Source organism: Protopterus annectens, chromosome 3.part1 (genome assembly GCF_019279795.1).
Source record: "Protopterus annectens isolate FY-2018-M chromosome 3.part1, PAN1.0, whole genome shotgun sequence".
Taxonomy (NCBI): Eukaryota; Metazoa; Chordata; order Ceratodontiformes; family Protopteridae; genus Protopterus; species Protopterus annectens.
This window is the reverse complement of record NC_056732.1, coordinates 1,110,132,377-1,110,145,306: the sequence shown is the minus strand read 5'-3', so window position 1 is coordinate 1,110,145,306 and position 12,930 is coordinate 1,110,132,377. Positions and strand designations below refer to the sequence as shown.

The following is a 12,930-nucleotide window of genomic DNA, read 5'->3' as shown; positions in this document are numbered from 1 at the left end:
AATATTTTTATTTATCAGCAGAACAGGCTGTTAGTTTTGTGCATGCTGTGAATGCATTGTTGAGCTCTTTCTGGAATCTCCTTGACATGGTATAGAAATAGTTAAAACTCTCCCCCTCCCCAACACACATGCACACACAAAGAATGAGAAATCTGCTGTAGAAAAGACATCTCCATTGCACATGGTTAATGAAGACTGCTATCCGAGAGTAACAGAGCTGCAGTTCCTCTCAGTGTCACTACAGCGCACGTTCTAATACAGTTAGAAAGGCTGTTTATTTGTTAAGAAAAATGCAGTCAGCATGAATATGCAAATCCTTTCCAGACCAAAGGTGCGAGTGCTGGATTTTCATGACTGCTGTTTCAGATTTAAAACTAATCTGGCAGGACTGAATTGTCTAGTCAGCGGAAGCTAATGAACTCCCTCCTATGATGGATGCCTTTTGTTTGTAATATCTGACTGAATGAATGGAGACAAAAGGTTCTCTTCCAGCCTTGCTCCAGTTCCGGGAGGCGAGGAGAAATGAAACCTTAGTGTAAATTTTTCTCACCCTTAGTGGTTTATTACTCTGAGCTAATACTATTGGCAGTAATTTTAATATTTCATTATAAGGGATAACCAGCCACTGCTGATTTACCTGTTACCTAAGAAAATCGAATTGCACAAAAAGGATATCTATGGAAGGACTGTATTATGGTGAGTTTGTGTTTGTGGAAACCCTAAGGATTGATGTTTGTGACTATTTCATTATTAATGTTGTGCATGTTAGAGGAATAAAACATTTATTGCATTTTTGCAGTAATCAGCAAAAAGAAAACTGAGAGAGACCATTGTGCTTTGAATTGTTAGTATACCATTTATTAAAGGGGATATTTATGCAAGGATATTGAGCTTTCTGCAGGAGAAGCTTGATCATAATTTTGTGGGGCTTTTTCCCTTTAAGGAGTTTTTTTTTCTTATGTATTCCTTACATTTTTGTTGTGTAAATTGGGAACTCTTGTACAATTGTATGTTAAGATTTTTGATGATAATTATGTGAAATGTAAACCGGGCTTCATATTGTGTGTTGAAACTTTTGAAGGGGTGAGCGAATATGCAAGAGGGAGTGGCTTTTATATGTGAGATAAGAACTGTACCATATTTATGCTGAGAGGCAAATTTAAGATAATGAATGTAAATTGTGCTGGGTAAGTCTGGTTCCTTTTGCTTGAGCTGTTCTATACTTCCTGAAATGAAAATGGAAGGTTTTTTTTTCTTAACTAGTTTTCACTGCTTACTTTAGGTGAAATGCAGCTTGATGTTCTCAGACTGAACTGATGTTCTTATAATACAGGTTTCATGCTTCAAATATGTGTTTATTCTGGTCTTGTAATAGAAACCTCCCCCTTTGTTTCTCTCACCAAGTGATATTAATGAGCTGTTATTAACCACGATGCTCTAGTCGTCGTCACTGGATATAATGCTGTCACAAACTTTGAGCTGGTGTATTGGAGGAAGACAAACAGCAATTTGCATGTCTTGTATAAACTGCTTGTTACTCTCTTACAGTGTTACGCTGTCTTGGGCAGGCAGTTAGATTTGAATGTATAAAAGACAGCAGTGTGCTCTGATTGTGGTACTTGGGTGAGGACTAAGCATCACAAAAGTGTGTGCAGGAGAGCATGAAGCCACATATTTGCATTTTATTATTTTACTCAGTGTACCAAATGGCAAGCTTTGCATAGTTAATGATCTTTGACAGAGGGGACTTAATTCTCAGAGTGTGAAACAGAAGTTTTAGAGTCATTGGGAACCAGAACCTTGAAACATAGTACACTTGCTTTTCCTGGATTTATTAGTGTGTGGTGAAATGGTTACAGAATTCTACAAACTAGTTTCATTTCCAGAGTTCAGTTAACTGTACATGCAAAAAATTTTAGAATGTTTTACTGCTGGAATAAGTACTATTAACATAGCCGCAAAGCTTTTGAAACAAATAATCAAAGTGGTGTCTGTCATTTTGGCTTGTAGTTAAAATAGATAAATATGTTAGTAACCATTTATTTAAACAGTTATACTTGCATAATTATATGATATCTAGCTGTATGCATTGGAAATGCAGACTGCTTTGTAAAATTGTTACGGTGCAGCTGTATGGTGTTTCACCTAATATTCAGTTCCGAGGTATTCATTGAATTCATTTCACTGGGTCTTCTTGGGAGACTAATAACCTGTTAACTGTTACACCCAACGCACAGCATTACAAGTTATGCTGAATGGTGTAACTAGAAATATTTGCTGTGTGCTGATCTTTTGGCTAACACTTTTCTCTCACTGGATGATAACTATGCATAATTGTACATACTGAAGGAATAAGTATGAATGGGGACGTTCTTGCTTCCTGGTTGTAGGGCGGTGAAGGAGACTCCTTAGGGAGTCATTGTCGAATTGCTTGGTGGTACAGTCCCTGGTTTTGCTGTATGAGAAAACTTGAATGGCCTCTTTTTCCTGTTCTATGTAGGCCATTCGGATAACATATTTGTGTCAAGTAGGAATGCACACAGTAGAGCAGATAGTGTATAAATAGAAATATTCCATTTGTACAGTAGGTGTGCACTAGATATGAGGCAGGGCATTTAGTATTAGAGGAGGTGCTAATGAAAAGCTTGTTTTTTATCTTTCCATTAGAGAGCGAGTACATGCTGATACAAACTGTTAAATATATTGCGTATGCAGAGGTCCAGCTGTTACATTTGACATTTTACAGCTGTATTATCAAGGAAAGGAAAACAAATTGGTGAAAAGGGAGGCAAGGAAGGCACAAAGCAGTATGGAAAGGAACTAAAGGCCAGAATATAAGAACTGAATGAGAAATTGATGCAGATGAGGGAGGGCAGATGCTCTTTTCAACCAATGTTCTGGACATACTTTTTGAGAATTATCACTTGGATTTGGGACACTTGTCTTTTAATAATTTTAGCTAGTTGAGTTAAGCAAGTTACCTTTCAGCCTTGATGATGATGATGATGATGATTATTATTATTATTGACATTTTTTTTTTATGCTCAGTGTTATTTACAGAGGGATGGCGTAGCTATGGGCACTGGCACTTGTGCCCATAGCTACGTCAACCTCTATATGGCTGCCTGGAAGGAGGATTGTTTAAGTTGGTCGAGTTTCGGAGGGTATCCTTTTACAAACGTTTTGTGGATGACCTTGTTTTCATCTGGACAGGGACCACAGATGAATTAGCTACATTCTTCAATAAAGTGAATGGTCTTTCCAGGGTTTTGAAGTTTACTTTTGAGTTCTCAGATGTATGGATCTCATTTTTGGATGAGTATGTGGAGAGAATGGCTAATGGGATGTTGAACACTGGGGTGTTTAGGAAATCATGTCATCACAGTGCTTTATAACACAGATATAGTATGCACCCAGGATGTGTATTCAAGAATGTGGCAGAGGTCAAGCCATGAGGACCTCCCGTTACAGTCCCTCCCAGGAAGGCTTCATCACTCATCTGAATGACCTCTGTGAGAGATTCAGGTCAAGAGCATATAAGATAGAGGGGATTGAGACATGGATTAGTGTGATATCTACTTTGAGGAGAGGTGTAGCCACTCCCTATTTTTCAGATTCCAAGGGAATTGTTACAGACCAGGGTGAGGTTGAGTGCTCAGTAGAGTCAGTGAAGTGTAATAGTATTAGACTACCTCTTTTTTATCCTGAGGACGTGGGTGATGTTAAGGATGTCATTAGATCACATTTGGAGGTGTTGACTGTGGACCCTACTATTTGGGAGGTAGTAAGTGACATGCCATGTTTCGTATATAAAAATAGATCCAACTTGAAGAAGTTGTGTTACCCTAAGAATGGAAGGAAGGAGAATGATTTTTGTCAATTTGGAACATTTCCCTGTAACCAATGTAATTTCTGTTATCTAATAGATTCTGGGTGTAGTTTTGTACACCCCTTGCGTGGTTTATCTTGCTACGTGTGTAGCGTGTGATGGATACTGCGTTGGGAAGACAGACAGGAAGTTTAGAGACAGGATATGTGAGCACATGTATCAGATCAAGATAGTCTATGGTTAATGCACTCTCTAAACATGTGTTAGAGAGAGGTGGTATGCATATGTTTACATTTAGAGTCATTGAGGTGATTTCTACCAGCTCTAGAGGTGGTGACATTAGGAATCAAACAGTGACACAGAAGGCTAAATGGATTATTAGGTTTAGGACAGACTCCTATCCAGGTCTTAACGACAAAGTACCTCTGAAACCTTTTTTTGAAATCCAGAGGTTTAAGGTAGTTTTAATTATGTTTTCCCTGTCAACTTTTTTGAAACTTAGAGATTTGAGGTAATATTAACTATGTATGCAATGATTTTTAACAATGTTTTGAAAACTTATGGTGATGAGATACATATGTTTTTTAACTATATATATATATATATATATATATATATATATATATATATATATATATATATATATGTATATTTTAATATATATGTTTCATATGGATTTTATATAGAGGAAATATGAATTTATACATTTTATGAATTTTATATAGATGTTTTCTATTATATGTAGTAAGTGAGTAGACTGTATGAATTTATATTGATGTATTTATATATGAATGGGAGGCTGTCACTCTAAAAATGGTTTTGATTGCAGTTTTTGTGCCTTTTTCTGTATATAGTAAGCAGTTGTATAGAATGATTCATGGTCTGATGAAGCCCTATTGGGTGAAAGCTCTTGCCGAACTTGCCCTGTTGGTGCAATAAAAGAGTTGGTCCTGACTGTATTATCGTTCTTGGTTGCTTTTGCAATATAGTACCTGTGCTTCGCTACGGTACCTGCGTGTGTTACTGACTTTTATTATTAGATTGTGTGGGGTGTACGGAGCGTCTACTCCTTGTGAATTCCTACTTTTTGCTAGTACTATAGATATAATAAAAAAAAAAGTGTATAAATACATACATACAATTTGACAGTGAAATACATAGGCTACAGTGAAGCATGAGGAGACACCAATGGCGTAATAAAAAAAAAATACAGTTAAATACAGCAATTGGTATATGCAACAAGTCCCCCTAATAATGGGAAGAGGGCAGGTGTTGAAAGGTACAGATACAGTATAGTGAGCTGTTAGCAAGAATATAAATTATTTGTTGCTGTAGATCATACATATGAGGGGCATGGACATAGCCATGAGTTAGTGAGTAATTCTTGGAGGGAGGACATAAGTACATAGAGGCAAGATATAGTTCAGATTGAATTTGGGATAAAGTTCCATAGTTTGGCTTTGTAGTGCGAGTATAGACTTGCCCCATACTTTTTTTGTTTTATAGATTTCAAGCAGGTTTTTTTCTTGAGAGTGCGGAGGACAATTTGGGAGATAGTAATGAAGTACCAAGGAGCTAGTGGTAGGTAAAGGGGTACAGCTGGGTTTAGAAATTTGCCCATTCTCCACTGTTATGCTATCTAGGACTTAGGCACCCCCCCAAAAAAAAAACCCTCTATCTGTAGAGATTCATCTATTTTGTTTCGCTGAAAAGTGCATTCGCTCTTTCATGAGCCTGTCGTATATAATTTGTATATGTTACCCGTAAGAATGGTTTATCTACTTGACTAAATGGTAAATATTCAAGACTGCTCCAAAATATCTTTCATTTAAGCCTCTTTCTTACCAGACTGGAAACCTAAAATTGTGGCTTTTGTTGGCATGATGTTTGCCGGCCCTGTGCCTAAAGGCTTGGCTTACAGTTGTTTCAGAAATCTGCTTTTTTGAATTGCTAAAACTTCATCCCATACCACACATGGGAATGCGAGTCCATCATTATTTCAGCAGCAAGACTGAAGGCTTCTGAGCCACAGTGCTTGGCTGTGACATCCGCCTTCAACAGGAAATACAAGATAATTGATCATTTTAGAGGGGAGAAACCACTAGGGTTATCACCTTTTCAAATGCCCAAAATGGGACATTTTTTTTCAAAAATGTGAGATTTTGCAGGACAAAATGTGCCTATGGCCTGTGCAAAGAACAGAGCTTCATTTTTTTTACCAAAATAAAAGTTTATTCTTGTAGCATTTGAGTTACTTATGCTACTTCATATGACTTTTAGCTGTTTCAGATACAAAATAACCATTTTATGCAGCTATTAAAGAAAACTTATGAAATATTTTTGTCCTAAAATCTCAGGACATTTGCCATTTTTTAGATTTTTTTTGCAGGACACAACTCCCCAAAGAGGGACTGTCCCTCGCAAGGAGGGGGGCAGGTGATAACCCTAAGAAACCGCTGATCTACCTCCATAGCTCTGCACTTCCTGGATTACTTGGCTTATTTTGTGGAAAAAGCAAAAGCCTGTTCTGTATCTGATGCTGTACTCTGTCAGGAGATTCCAAAGGAATATGACTCTGTGGATCATGAACTGAGTGCTACAGATAGTCATCTTCCACATTCTTCTGTTATTTGTGATGCAGGTAAATGAAGCTGGTGTGGCAGCTGCTAATCCTTCTGGCACACTTGGTTGTGTCTTGCAACTTTTACTAATGACACTCTCTTTTGTTATGGATGCCCCATTCCCAGAGTCCTGTTCTTTTTGATATGACAGTCCAAGATATCTTTTAACTGAATGAAGAGTTGTTATGGAACTATCTGTCTGTTTTGGTGTTGTAGAGGGATAAAGCTCTTGACTATGATCCAGCCCACTCGGGTTTGATTAGCAACTTGTTTTGATTGATAGATCGGCAGAGAGGGATGGATATGGGGTCTGTATCAGAAGCATGAACTTTCAAAAGTTTGAGCCTCGTGGTCGACACCATATGAGCGAACATTTGAAAGCTCACAAGTTTCAACGGAGATCGCCGTAGGGAATATTTCCCTTTATTTCACTGTAGTGCGATCTTGGAGTTGGTATATTTAAGTTACGGGGGTATGAGGTGCAGTGGGGCTTACACCCCTGCTTAGAGCATTCAGGTAGGTTTTTTTTTTGGTTTTGTTTATTTTTTATTATATGTTCGAAGTTTTAAAACTTCACTCATATGGTGTCGGTCATATGAGCGTCAGTTTTAAAACTTCAAGCATGTAATATAGACCCATGGATATGCCCATCCTGGAGGAGGGGGGAGCTCATTGGTGATGCTACCTAAGGGGAGGCATGTCCAAAGAGGGGAGTTGCAATCTGGCACAACCAGTGAGTGTTTGGGAGGTCGGCAAAAAAGTGGGTAGAGCCCCCCAGGATGCCCTTAAGATCCACAACTAGCCCTAGCAATCTAGCAATACTGGAGCAAGTTTGGGGGAGTAGACCCAGTGTGGCTGTGGAGCACTGGGGCCAGGATGGTATAATGGAGGTCCAAGGGGACAAAAAAAAGTGAATTTATCAGAAGATACATTCTGGTCAGTGTGGCTCCTTAACTCCCCCCTCTCTGTCTGTGGCATTGCAGATGATTGCAGCACAGAGACAGGGCTTTATCACAATAGGGATAATATCTTTTCTGACAAGAGAAGCAGCAAAATCTGTAATTTTCCAGAAACAGTCATATTGACCTCCAGCAGAGTCTCTTTCTCAGATCTGAGGAATAGCAAAGAAGCTCTGTTTACTAGACTGATGGGCCATTACCACAGACCACTGTGTGTGTGTGGATCAGCCTGTAGGATTGCTCCTAGAGACTTTCTCAGATGTCAGTACTGTCATGCTTGATCTTACTCATTTCACAGGTCTAATGGCCCTAATATGAGACTGTTCAGAGTGTGTCCTCATAGGTAGTGACTTGTGCACTCTATGGAATGTTAAACTGAATAATTAAAGCAGAAATCATATTTGTATAATAAAAAACAAAACAGAAAAAGGAACAAAACACTGCAACCAACCATTTAATAGAATAAATGAAATAAAGTAAAAACTGAGCACTTTCGTCTACATTCAAATATCCATAGACTTCATCAGAGTGATTGTGTCTACCTTTGATGATGCTAAGTACAAAAGGACAAGCAATGACAGACAAGGCAGTGCACATTGCATAGTGATGTCACGAACACTGGTTAGATTGGAATTGTAGTATATTGTATACATGAATAATGTGTGGGTAAAATTCATTACAAAAAAAATTACAAAGTTAAAATTGTAAATATATAATTGCAAATATTGTAATAAGTACATGAATAAATACTAAAATCACAATGAAATAGAAGTCTGCGTTGTTGAACAGCTGAAGTACAATTGTTTATTTTTAATTAACTAAGTATTTATAAATAAAATCAGTCAAATAAATTAGTCAAGTAAAGCAGATTGGTGCTGCCATAATTACACTACCACGGCTCTTTTCTTTAATACACAAGCAATGGAAATGCTATCACTGATACCCAGTGCTTAAGCCTTAGCTGCCAGTATAGTTCTTTACACTCAGATTGCCAACATCTCCATTAAAACTGGCAGCTGTTGCCATGTCAGTGATAAAATATGAAAACTTTTTTGGGCAGTCAATGGTATGCCTGTACAGTGCATTCATTGATTTCCTACGTTTAATGTCCTAGACATGCTCCCTAATTCATTCTTTCAGCTTTCTAATTGTTTTCCCAATATAGAAAGTGGTCCAGGAACTGCATGTGGGAAGGTAAATTATAAGGGAGGTATTGCAGTCACACATCCAAAGACAAGTTTTAGTTCTCGCAAAATTCTCCACTAAAAGGACCCTCGTTAATAAAACTGCCAAATTTGCAGGATTCACATTAGTGCATTGATCCATGTACCATCTTTAAAATATCTCTACTACTTGGCACTTCCAAAAGAGATTTTATATTCTTACTCTTGGAAAAAAACAGTCACTGGAGTATCACCAAAGAGTTTTTTTAAATTTCACTAGGAAAAACTACATCCCAGAATAATGTAATAATATTGATGTAAAAAAGACATCCGCACTGCACGGGATAGAAAAAATAGGGGTGGACCTGTCAAAATTGATAATATAAGTGCCTTCAGTAAAGTCCACAATAAAATCTGAAGGAGCTGACCTGATTCTCAACATAGTACGATGTTTAACCACTTCATTTTTTTATTCCATTGAGCAGTTCTAAAGGGTAACCACTTTCAGTAAACATTCCAATCAAATGTCTAATTTCATTATCAAAATTACTGTCATCAGATATTATTCTGGCCTAACCATCTGGCCTTTGATGACTGACCTTTTTTGGTGAAAGGGGTGACAGCTGTCAAAATGTAAATAAGTATTAGAGAATGTCTCCTTCCTAAAAATGCTAGAGGAGTAACACTCAACAGGTTTCTTTTCTAATAAAATGCCCAAATAGTTAATCCTGTTACACCATGACAGTAGGTGAACTTAAAACATGTAGAATTTTGCCAAATGGTATGGGTTTTCCTGCCATTGTTCTAATATGCCTTTTCAAAGGATACGCATGTCATCAAGAAAACTAAAATATGTATAGACCAATGAATGGAAATGGGGATGAACACTATTTTATTCTCCCACATAGCCAATACCACATCGGCATACAATGGGGCACACGCCACCCCCATGGCAACACGGGACGTGTGGTAGTCATACTCTAGTAGTACATAAAATTGTTGTTTAACACCAAATTGAAGGAAGGTAGTAACCACACACACATCCTGAGTGGACAAGTGTATATATTCGGAAAGTAAGTCAAAAAAAGTTCTATTCCAACACCATGAGGGATAACTGAGAAGAGATCCACAACATCTATAGACCATGCAGAACTAAGTCTTGCTTTGTCTTTAGGGAAGCATTGTGCAGTGTGGGAAGAAGTCTCCAGAGGTGTAATCCTGTCAGTGGTTTATACCTGTGGAGCACATAACATGGCAGTCATCTGTTTGTGAGCAGCAGTTTCTCTAGGTGGAAACGGTCTACATGGGACAGATTTTTTCTTTGCCACTGTGAATGGTTCATCTTACATTTGTCTCTGGTAACCGCAGTCAAAATAAGGACATTTTCTCCATAATGTCATTCAGGAGGTTCCTATGTATCATTCTTTGTAATTGTGCAAATGGCCTTTCTTAGAACTCAGAAGGCAACTGACATTTTATTTCCTTCTGCTTCAATTCTGATCAAAAGGGATACCTCAGTTATTGTTTATGTGCGTAATTTTTACACTGTAGGTGAGGAGTCTCAAATGTCACATATCACATTAGTAGGACATACTTGTATGTAGATTGCAGAAGTTTACATATCCTCACCCTCCTCTATCTCTTTTCCAAAAAAAAAAAAAAAAAGGTGTACATAACAGTGCACTAATTCTTGATTTCAGTATCCGTGCCATTGAGAAAGATTTTATTCATCTGTGCAAAATGTTACAGCAATTTAGCCTGACCCAAATAGTGCAGTCCCTTACTTGAACCAATACATTGAACCATTTCTACTTCCTCACTTTACTCTAAAAACAAAATACAAAATAGATGCTTTCTCACTGATGTACTCCTCAATGCTCAGAGTGACTAATTGCCCATTAAATCCCTTTAGTCTTTGAGTTTGTTTGTTGTATTTTTGCATGATCTAAAATAATTGAAGGATGATCTTTCCCTAATAATAACTTACTAATACAGGCCATCTTTTTTGGAGAAGGTGCCCTTGCACCCTAGTTGCAGGAGTGTGCAGTTAGAACTTGTCTGATTGAAGACTGCTGGAACAGGGCTCAGTTTTGAGCTTTTTTACTGGTTAACTGGATGTTGTCTCTTTCGGCTTTTCCCGGTTAGGGGTTGCCACAGGGAACTCCGGTCCGCTAATGATTGGCAGTAGATTTTTATGTGACTGGTTAACTGGATAATTTGTTCAAATCAGTTTGCTTGTTTTCTATTGTTATATAAAAAAATGCACTTTATTCATCTGCTTTTACTGTATTTGTGTTTCTTCCTACTTTATTTTGCTTTTGCTGTTTGTTCTTAAAAGTACTTAATTGCATTTATTCTGCTGCATTTATTACTGCTTGTTAGTAGCCTGATTAAATTGTAACTGTTATTCTAAGCCTTTGGTTGAAGCACTTGGGCTTCAGACCAGTTGTTTTACATTAAGAAGGTGTGTGGTCTGCAGTGTTGTGGCAGGACAGGTAGCTTACATCCTTCTAAGTTGGGAGTTGCTGATTGAAGGCTTAGTGTCTGCTATTCTAAAAGTGTATTAGTTCTGGTTTAAGCACTTGGACTTCGGGTCAGTTATTTTACATTAAGAAGGGGTGGTCTGCACTCTTGTGGTTGGAGAGGGTAGATTCTGCCCTTCTGAGCTGGGAGTTTCTGGTTAAAGGCTTATTGTGCCTGCTTATTTGAACTGTTTCTTTATGAAATTGGTGCACCTTGTTTGGTATAGCATAGACTAAATTCACACCTGCTAAATCTAGCTTTGGTTGTATAACTTGAGCACTAATCCAGACCATCTTTTTTTGGAGAAGGGTTCCCCTGCACTGTAGTGGCAGGAGTACGCAGTTAGAACTTGTCTGATTGAAGACTGCTGGAACGGGGCTCAGTTTTTAGCTTTTTATTGGTTAATTGGTTAATTTCTTTAAATCAGTTTGCTCAATTGCTACTGTTATATATAAAAACAAAATACACTTTATGCATCGCTGCTTAGCTAGGGTTAAACTATTCCCAGCGCCATAAAGTCTGCTCTTTAAATTTTCCCTTAAAACTAGCCAGTTTTTTAGTTTTAGCACTCTGATCTGTTTCTTTGAGCTCAGCACTTGTTCAAAACTCATTGTAAGCACTAAATAAGCTACAAATTACTACAGCACTCAACTTTCCTCAGTTGTCTAGAGGAAAACAGTTTTTAGTATTTAATAAATAAGCACCTATCCAGGCATGTCTAAGGGTCAGCTCCCAGTGTTTTCTCCTGTCTACCTGATGAATCTGAGCATATTGGGGCAATGCAGCAATTGCCTCATGTACACAGACAACCCTGTCCACCTACCACCTAACACTACAACCTGTGAGAGATGTACTTGTATAACCAAACTGGAAGCAAAGCTCTCGTCACCCAAGACTGGACTCGACAGTCAAGAGGAAAAGGTAAACACTTGCACCACACCACACTCATCACATAGTCCCTCAAAACCTACACCATCAAAACAGATGCATAGAAACACAAAACACACACCTACATTCGCTGAGGCTCTCAATAAAAATCTGCTCAAGCAACAGAGACCTCCAAAGCAGAAACGGAAGCAACCTCCACCCCTCAATACAACCCAAATGACACACAGCCCACAAACTCAGTGTGCCACTCAACCACAGCCCATAGGGCATAACAACATACCCAACACTCTAGTCATAGGTGACTCTCTAGTCAGGCACACTGATGTTCCACTCACCAGGTTAAACAAGGAAAAAGTTACTGTTAGCTGCCTATCGGGTGCCAGGATCCACCACATAATGCATGCACTCAGGTCACTCCACAACAAGTACAAATATGACTCTGTCATTGTCCATGTTGGTGTGAATGACCTGCGACGTACCTCCCTGGACTACATGAAAAGAGACATGGAGGAGCTCTCCGATCTTGTAGCCCAGGCAGGTATGACCCTAGCCCTGAGTAGTATACTGCCATCACCCAGAATGGTACTACAGTACAAGGACAAAATGATTGACTTCAACAATTGGCTAAGCTTCTGGTGTCATTTTTAAGGGGATTCAGTATCTGTCTGCCTGGAATGACATGATCAACAGACCACAATGCTTTGGCTTGCACCTATCGCCCTTGGGATTCCAGATACTAGCTAAGGCTCTTGCCACCCCTATAGTGCCTTTTTAGGCAAGGTTGTAATGACAAATTCACCACCATGATGGGTACAAGCCAGCAAAATCTGAGGATAATGCTACTCAGTGCTAAAAGTCTAAACCTCAAAATGCATTCACTCGAGGCACTCCTTAAAATGGAGAACATCAACATCTGTGCAGTGACAGAGACCTGGTTCAAGGTTCCA

At 38.5% G+C, this 12,930-nt stretch overlaps 1 protein-coding gene across 1 annotated transcript in view; it reads left to right on the top strand.

Moving 5' to 3' along the window:
- The first annotated feature begins 206 nt into the window (after positions 1–206).
- Positions 207–12,930, top strand: part of PTK2 (protein tyrosine kinase 2) — a 4,250,095-nt gene continuing 4,237,371 nt past the window's right edge. The window contains exon 1 of the mRNA XM_044067250.1: positions 207–696. Coding sequence (XP_043923185.1) covers positions 678–696 — 19 coding nt within the window. The 5' untranslated portion in view covers positions 207–677. The remainder of the gene's footprint in view (positions 697–12,930) is intronic.